Source organism: Carassius auratus, chromosome 18, assembly GCF_003368295.1.
Source record: "Carassius auratus strain Wakin chromosome 18, ASM336829v1, whole genome shotgun sequence".
In the NCBI taxonomy this organism is placed as follows: Eukaryota; Metazoa; Chordata; class Actinopteri; order Cypriniformes; family Cyprinidae; genus Carassius; species Carassius auratus.
In genome coordinates, this window is record NC_039260.1 from 22691415 (window position 1) to 22700549 (window position 9135).

General features: G+C 37.6%; 1 protein-coding gene across 1 annotated transcript in view; it reads right to left on the reverse strand.

The window, feature by feature from the left end:
* Nucleotides 1-7518, reverse strand: part of nectin1b (nectin cell adhesion molecule 1b) — a 109676-nt gene extending 102158 nt beyond the window's left edge. Inside the window, exon 1 of the mRNA XM_026288064.1 lies at nucleotides 6852-7518. Coding sequence (XP_026143849.1) covers nucleotides 6852-6906 — 55 coding nt within the window. The 5' untranslated portion in view covers nucleotides 6907-7518. The remainder of the gene's footprint in view (nucleotides 1-6851) is intronic.
* Nucleotides 7519-9135: the final 1617 nt, after the last annotated feature.

A 9135-nucleotide genomic window follows, 5' to 3' on the forward strand; every position in this document is an offset into this window, starting at 1 on the left:
CTGAATAATTGCATTTCTGCGCTTGATGCTCATCAATCATTGGAAGTGTTCATTCCCCCAGAATGTTTAATCCAACTAAGATGAGCATTTGGAGTTGAGGAAATAGCTTTAACCAGCCTGAAAGGCAATCATCTATATGAGGGAGTATACTGGATAGACCGTTCCCAGCCTTCCTCATCCCCAGAATGCACAACTCAGCTTAGACTATTAAACAGCAATGGGAAAGGAATTGAAATTATCATGACGGAAGGGAAATTATCATGACGTCACAACAATCCTCAGACAAGCAGCTTTTAGTATCATAATAAATAAATTTAAACATTAAAATACAATGCAAAAACACAATTTTAATTTGCTTTGAAAGTTACAATAAATCATTTCCAACTTCAAGGTTTTCAATGGGGGTCACCATTGGGATGCGAGATGATAATCATGATCAATTTTGCTGAATCCCGCACTTTTCATGATCTACTAATAATGACAGAAATCTAGTTTTTTGAAAACCCCACACACAGCACTTTTCTTTATCATTTCCAGCTCTTCAAATCTAAAACAGCTCTTTTTCAGTGTATCTGAAGAATTCAAAAGTGTCGCCACTGACAAACAGCTAATTCATGTATACTCTGCTGTGAAAACCTCACCTTTGCAACCATGTTCTCATCATGATGAAGGACTGGAGGCAAGTACCCATCGACACAACTGTAAAACAGAACTACACGGACTATCATCTAGTGTGACATATTTGAATGATGCTTTTTTTTTTGTGATCTCTTACATTTGTGCAGACAATGTACACTGCTCACTGAAGCCTAATGGATATAGTATGCTGCTGCTGTTTTGGCACAGTCAATTTCATCTTGAGCACCGCTGAGGACTACGGTTCATGTTAATAGCTTTCTAGATTGTTAATTTCAGGAATGGCTGGGCACACCCCATAGATCACAGCTGCTTGATGATGAGGGGTATACGATAACCTGCTCTCTCACCTGTAAATCACACCTTACTTTGTTTTACACTGCAGTAATTAAAAGCTATATTTACCCAGATAACAATACCAATGGCTCTGTTCCAAAACTGCTACTAACTGAAACTGACCCCCATAAGCGAATGATTAGGACATCTGCATGAGAGATGTAATTAGCATTTTGCCATCATAACAACATGGTACACTAAAAATAAAATGCACAAATTATTGGGTAAAACAGTCTACTGAATGTTCTTAAGCAAGTTTTCAATACTGAATAGATTTCATGCATACTTGCACATTGCTGTATTGGTCAAAATGCATTGTAGGAGTGCTCTCTCCATAAAAAAGCTTATGTGTGATGATTCCTTTGGGCTACAAGACATCACCTTAGATTATAAGGCAACATAATTATATTTTGGGACAGGCTTCATGTTGGGAGCTCACCTATGATACCTTAAATCGTGTCTACAAAGGAGCCAGCATCTATGCCAAGTCTGCAGCATTTGCATAGAGCAAACAGATGCCTTCGATAACTAGACTTCAGTACAGGATCGTGGAAAAGAATGTTTAATACTGAACAAGGCCAGATTCAATGAAATAAAACAACAGTTTGCATAGAGCATATTAAATCAAGGTTACTGGGAGAAATAACACAATTCTCTTAGTAGAATAATAAATAAATAAAACTGCCATCTTAAGTCATTTAAAATGCATGACTAAACTCCAGTTCGATGAATGAGGACAATGACAGATGAAATCAATAAATAGAAAGTGGCTTTTTTAATGCACCTCATTGTTAAACACAGTCAAAGAAAGCGGTTATAAAAGTGTTAAAGGGCCTCAAAGTGTGACGGAAACTGCTTAAATCGAGTCCCTTAACCCAAACCATTTCAGTTCACGCTTACATAATATATTCTTATGTGAACTGAAGACGGTTTAAAATGCTATGGGACTCACGTCAAAGCGAGTTACCTAATGCAAAAGTAATGAACGGTTTACTTGGGAATAAAAGAGATTTTCAACACATTTGGAAATACAATTGAGGAGTGTTAACCATCTGCCTGAATTTACCCTAGTTTCTCATGGGTGGAGTGGAGCAAGTGATGGTTTTACACCCACCCACCCCCACACACACACACACACACACACTTGTTTGCCATTTAAGCCATCTATTGTTGGGGTCACAACAGCTTGTATATCACTTAGACCTTCAAACCAGGCTGACATTAATAGGCTGACCTTTTGGCCTCAAACTGAATGACCGAATTCCTGTTGTTGCACATAAAGAAAAGCGTAAAGCCATTTGACGTGAAACAGAGCCAAGCTTTTTTCAGCAAACGACATATATTTTCCCCTTGCTGAACTCTTTTACGGATTTGTATTCTTTCTTGTGCACATTCGTGAAGACCCCGGGCGATCTGATATTGCTCATCGCAGCAATTTAGAGAGCATTGGCAAAACTCACAAATTTAAAATGCCACTCAAATATGGCTTTCACAGTCAATGGGATAATCAAAACACGCAAGGGGGGGATATCACAAGATGTTCTTCTTCTCTCTCTGATTGAACCACTTCAAACACGATTCCTCCAGCCAGGAAAATAATCCTGATCTTTTACATGAACCACAGGATCATCTCTACACAAATCAGGCAAGACTTTGTGATCAAAGAGCAGAACGCACAGAATCAGTTGTCGTGCTCTGAGGAAAGAGGACTCATGGGTAAGGAAAGGCCAACCGGGTATTAGTTCTATTGTGTGACGTTCTGGTTAGTAAAATATTAAAGTAGACCTGAAATCAGAATTGACCCTATTGATTTTTCATTCTAATCACAATATTGAACATTTCATCATTGCACATTATTTCAAAGAAAGGGAAATAAAGAAGTTACTGTGCTTATTTTATATATATATATATATATATATACACACACCAACACACACACACACACACACAAAACGCACCAGAATTTTTTTTGATTGAATCAATTCTTGAAGCAATTCAGCATCTATATTGAACATATTTCGTACATAAATTTCCCTGATAAAACCACCTTTCATATTGTACATGCAGTAGTTGAAAGTGCTTTAGAAACAGCTGAAAAAAACATTTTTTGGCATTTAGCCATTTTTTTTCTACCCTAGATTAACTCTGCTGATTGCGACACACACTCACAAACCATTTTCATGGGTATTCCACCTTGAACCAGCCTTCTTAGTAAAATTGATGTTTGTGGTGGGTTCAAATAATTAAGGTATAGATCAGAGCTCCTCCATGAAGTACTCCTTAAACCGGGCCAAACCATGATGAATGCTTACTTCTGAGCTTTAAAACGTTTTCCATTCTGTAAATAGAAAAGGTACTGCTAAAAAGGTATCACTGGAGGAAATTATGATTTACGAATGATGGTTCGCCAAACAATGGAGGTTAGACAAAATTATCCATGTAGCATCTGTTTTACTCTAAAGGGAGAGTTGTAAGTCATGTAATCACTATCAAACTGCACAGTCCGTTCCATTACTCTTGTCTTCCATCTTTTTGCTTTGTTGAAGAATTTTAGCCACAAAGAAGATTTAGATCTGTTTTTATATGAACAAGGGGAATTGCAGCACAGGCATGCTGTATCACAGCCCAACATGTGTTGGTTAAATTTACCATACTTGCTTTAAAGCAGCATTTTTGTATTCCTGGAAGAAAACCATCATGTTAAAGTATAAGAGCCCTATTAAACAAAGTACAAGAGATAGTTCACCCAAAATCATTTACCCACTCTCATGTTATTCCAAACCTGCAAGACTTGCATGTGGAATACAAAAGAACATATTTTGAAAATGTTGGCAAACAGATTTCATGACTACTGACCATTACATTTCCCAAAATAAAGTGTTACACATGTTCAGAAATGCACGAGGCTCAGTAAATCATGACAGAATCTCAATTTTTGGGTGAACATTGCTTTGAAAAAAAGCTTGCGAGTTCATAACGTGTCAATCTATTGACTGATCTGGGCTAGTGCTGAGCCATTTCAGGCTTTATCAATGCACCCGATTAATTCCTCTGGCTGCATTACAATCAACACGATGCAAATTGTCCTATTAATAGATTAGTCTGGCGGGTTCTAACTTGGCAAAAATGGGGGTGTAACTCTCAGAGCAGATAACATTATATATTTCAACACTTCTGTCCATGCTTTTCAATGGAAGGGCCTTTGGCGTCGAATCACAGCATCAATATAATTCATTACGCTTCATTATTTTACTTGATTTCGAAACAGCATTAAGCATTCAGCTGTACGTGTAGCTGCATGTGTTTGCGAATGCAGACAGAGGGCAGCCCTGCCAGCTCTGACATGTACATGTGCACATAGAGTTTATTTATGCTGAGTGATTGCTTTGCTTCAGAAGGAGAAACAATAACCAGATGTCTTCCAAGACCCCTATTCCAGCTGTTAATTGCATGGCAAGTGTCTAGTAAATACTGTGCAGAGGTGAACAAAGAGGGATGTGTTCAGTGTGCCCAGCTTGTGTATATCATTTAGATTTGCAAGGTGTCTTGTCAACAGGGCATGCTTGGGTTTGTTTGCTCAAGGATCTTGTCTGAACGGATCTTTGTGACTTTTTGTATAAAAAAAGCCCTGGGATTTTATTCTGTACGACTTTGAAGTCTTAAATTATAGCCTGGGAAGAAATTAATAGTTCTGTGCATGTCATTAATGTCAAGAAGGTGAAATATTTTGCTATGTTAAGTTAGCCGTCATTGCTAACAGTGGGAAACGCAGGCCAGATAATTTTTTTCTGAAGTCATAACTTACCCACAGGAACAAATGCTCAAATTTGCTGACTCTGTTAATACTGTGTGCTACCATCGACAATTTTGCTTGGGCAGAATTCTAGCTCTAGATCCTGTATCATCTTGCCATGCAAGTTTAGATTACATAACAAAAGTCTACAAGAACTTAATCTGAAAGCAGCCCTTTGAGACGAACAAACATTTATCCACTGTGTGGTTCAAACAAGGCTGTTCTGTTTCTGGAGTCACGCCAAAGGCAACATGTTCAAGCTAAGATATTTGCAACAGTACAAGGTGCCATATATGACAAAAAACTTTGCGATAAAATCAAAAGCATTCTATCACTCCAAAGAGCAGCAGTACATTGAGAAGCAAAACATCATTGAAATGATATTCTCTCCATCATTTGAGAGTGTTAAAAGTGAGATGATACAAGGAATAATCACCCAATGAAAGTGTTATCATATAAGCCTTTCACTCAGCTGGCCCCTAAAAGCTGTTTTGACTGGATTAACTTCCTCTACAGAGCCACTGGGGGCAGGCCAGAGATGTGCTCTAAGACCAGCCAATACATCAGACGGTTTGTTTACAACATTAGAGGTCAGCAGTGCAGTATTGATTGGAAAATATACTCTCAAGAGCGGTTTATTAAAAGTCACCTAACGCTGGGCCAAAAGTAGTACTGTTAGAGACTCTGGGGGATGCACATGAATTGAATACTCTTGCTGATAAAAGAACAGGATGCTTTTTAAAGGGGGACTGTCTGTTTAAATCAGGTTATTGTGTCACTCCATGTGTTGCATTTGTTTCACAGGAAGGAAGGTTCAGGTAGAGGGGATGAACGAGGAAGGGCAGCTTCTCTGATCTTCACAGAGGAGTCACACCCATATATCAATCACAGACAAAGCAAGTGCTTTAATCTGGCAGCCAAGAGAAAGTTCACTAATTGCAAACCATTGTTGACTACAACAATAGCTGCTACACCTCAGAACATTATGAACTGTATTAATTGCCAGCATTAATTGGTTATTACAATAAATAAATAAACAGAATGTTGAGTCATGGGAGAAAAAGGAAAGAAAGAAATGCAGCTAATTTTAATGCTTAAATAAAATATTTGTGTGCAATTTGACACACACACACACACAAAACAATTATTATTTTTATTATTATTATTATTTAAGTTCAATTGATTGCATTGTTCAGTGTTCACTTTATAGACCAATGATAACAAACAAAGGTGATATGAATGATGCAAATATTTTTTTTTTTTCCCCAGAAATAGCTAATTTATTAACAGTATAATAAATAATGATAACAGAAATATGCCCTAGTTACTTTTTACAGTTTGCAGACATCAAGAGGTGCATTCTAGTTATAACTGCGGTTTTTTTTTTGTTTTTGTTTTTTTTTTTTTTTAATGTTTTATATTTTAACAATATGTACGTATATATTTATATATATATATATATATATATATATATATATATATATATATATATATATATATATATATATATATATATATATATTTTTTTTTTTTTTTTTTTTTTTTTTTTCAAACAGTAAACACCTGATACAAAATGTTTATGTAATGATTAAAGCAGCAGCTATTTCCATATCAATTTGTGACGAGAATGATTCATCGCTTCGGGATACTTGATCCTTCTCATCTAAGCCACTCATTTGATATCTGGCGTCAAATGATAGGCTACCGTCAAATAAATAACCCAATAAATAACTAAATAAAGACATACACTAATCACAATAATCACTTTTGTGTGTAAGCATGAATACCCTTTATTTCCTGAAAACTAATTTACTCATCTTTCTGTACCCTTATAGGATCTTACCTGAGCTCTCCAATAATTCACAACTAACAAGCAGCACACATATTCTAGCACCACTATCGCCATCTGCCTGCATTTTATGATTTCACGCGTTCAGTTTGAGTTCATTTATCTTAATTATGGCAACACTGTATCATGACATTGTTTAGTTTAACTTTACACAGTTATGAACCATGCATAGATCGGTTGAGTCTTTTTGAGACTCCTGACTGACCAAACAAGCTTCAATGGAGCTCATGGACTTACCTGGAGCGTTTAACGCGACCAGCAGGACTATCCAAAAAGTCGCCAGCATCGCCATCGCTCTTCACGCCTTGCGCCAAATATCCGATCTGATATATCGCGATCTGCAAAGAGCGATCCGGTGATTCATGCAACTTCAACACAATCCACCTCTGTCCACCCTTCACTATACGACAGAAAGTCAACTGTTAATAAAACTGTATTCAGTGCAACTTCTGCAGGAGAGTTTACAGCCAGCAATCTAGATCAAATCCAAAGCCCGACTATAAGATACGCATCGACTCTCACTGATTCTGCAGATGAAAAGTCCGCTCGACGAGGTGCATAAGAAGCAGATAAGTTCAGGGATCCCGCATCCCAAGCGTTGAATCCAGTGCGGCTGTTCAACCCACTCGAAACAGAAGTGTATAGTGCCCTGGATAACGGGGCGTTTAATGCATCCGATCCGTTTGCTCCACAATACAAGTAGGTATAATACGATTCTTCTGTACTTTTTTTGCGCAGTAGTAATCAGAATATGTCCTAGAAAGTCCCAACGGTCCCGGTCTGTTCCAGTTTGAGAGTCTGGGGATTATCAGATTATTTTTTAGTTGGGTGCTGAAGATGTATCAATGGACGTGAGATCCGTTCCAAGTATTTTTATATTTATTATTTGTTTTTTGTTTTGTTCTCCGAGAAAACGGACTGATTCTCCAGAATATGGCAACAATTCCGTGGTTAGGCGCACTCCTGGCACTGCTGCCACAACCTGAACTGTTCTAGTGTAGCTGATACCAGCGCGAGCAGAAAGATCCGAATCAGGGTGACATCAGAACAGGGCGGGGCTTACACTATCTTGAAGCGCGAGTAGGAGGATTTAGTCCATTGTTGCCATGTCCGCTTATATTAAGCGGCTCTGTTCTTGTTTTAGCTTGTATGAACAATGATGGTCTACAGTATTTGTGGATTATTTCCCCAACACACAGGCAGGTTTCTTAGGTTTGCTGGTACACAAATAAATAGCAGCTGACAAATATAGCCTACCCAATGACTTTTTTTAGCCACACCACTATGTGATGTTTTTAATGTTGTGACAATTTGTAATGGTGTTCATACTTACAGTAACTTCAAAAGACCAAGCAATTTACTTGACATCATTCATATTCAGTAAAGAGTTAGCGATTTTGGCTGACTTGACTAACGGCACAAGCACAACTGTATGTAAATAAGCAGCAACATGATGGACAAATACCAGTAAGAGTGCAATGGCCAACTATCTGATACAGGATAGCATGGAAAAGCACAAAGGCAAACTAGAAACTGTAATTGTGAACAGGACTTGCCATGCAGTCCCTCTCTTACAAATGCACTGATTATTTTACGCAATACAAAACATGAAATAAAATAATAAAACAAATCTCGATGATCCATAATATCTGAGAAAGAAAGAGATGGGGCAGCAATAGCTGCACACTATTGACATCTGGCAACACTGATTTAGTCGCCATTGCGCAAAGTTGACTCTGAGGGGAGGATTAAATTCGCAGACGTGATGAAAAATATATGCTTAACATTTTCTGCGTGATAAACCGGAAGATCATCATGAAATGGACATTTGTGAGGTAAAATGTTGATGAGAAAAACTTGTTTTATTCACCGACTGCCTATTTTATTCTACATTAAATTTAGCCAACACTCACTGGTCAACTTTTAAGAGACTTTGCGGTCACAACGCTGAGGTTTGAAGTCAACGCGTTGCTTTACTCGCCTTGTCAATTAACATTTGATCTAACTTTATAATTTGTTAACAGTCGTAACTCTTCATACTTCATAAATCCATGTCAGGTTGGACAGTCAGTGTGACAGAATGTGAGGTGATTGAGGAGGTGGAAGTAGTAAAACACTTCCCTCTGCTGGTCACCCTCTCGTGAGTTCCTCTGGGCAAACGGACAGGGCATTAGACAGCGGTGTGGGAGTTTACCGTTACCGAAATCCTTCTCTTTACAGAACTACAGCATCAGTTTACCTCACGTGAAGATAAGGTACTTCTCATTGATATCAATCAGTTCATTGTTGCCAGATCTCGCAAGAAAATAAACACCCTGGTCTAAAAGAAGACCACAAGAAGATAGCACATTTCTGTTAAAATATTAATAATAATAAATACATAACCTAACCTTAATATCAGAAATATCACTAAGTATTATTCATTTTTTACATTAATTGTCAGCATTTACTCATTAGAATGCCATTATTTATATACAGGAGTTGAGTATTTGTAGGTATACTCTCTTCTATATGATACAGA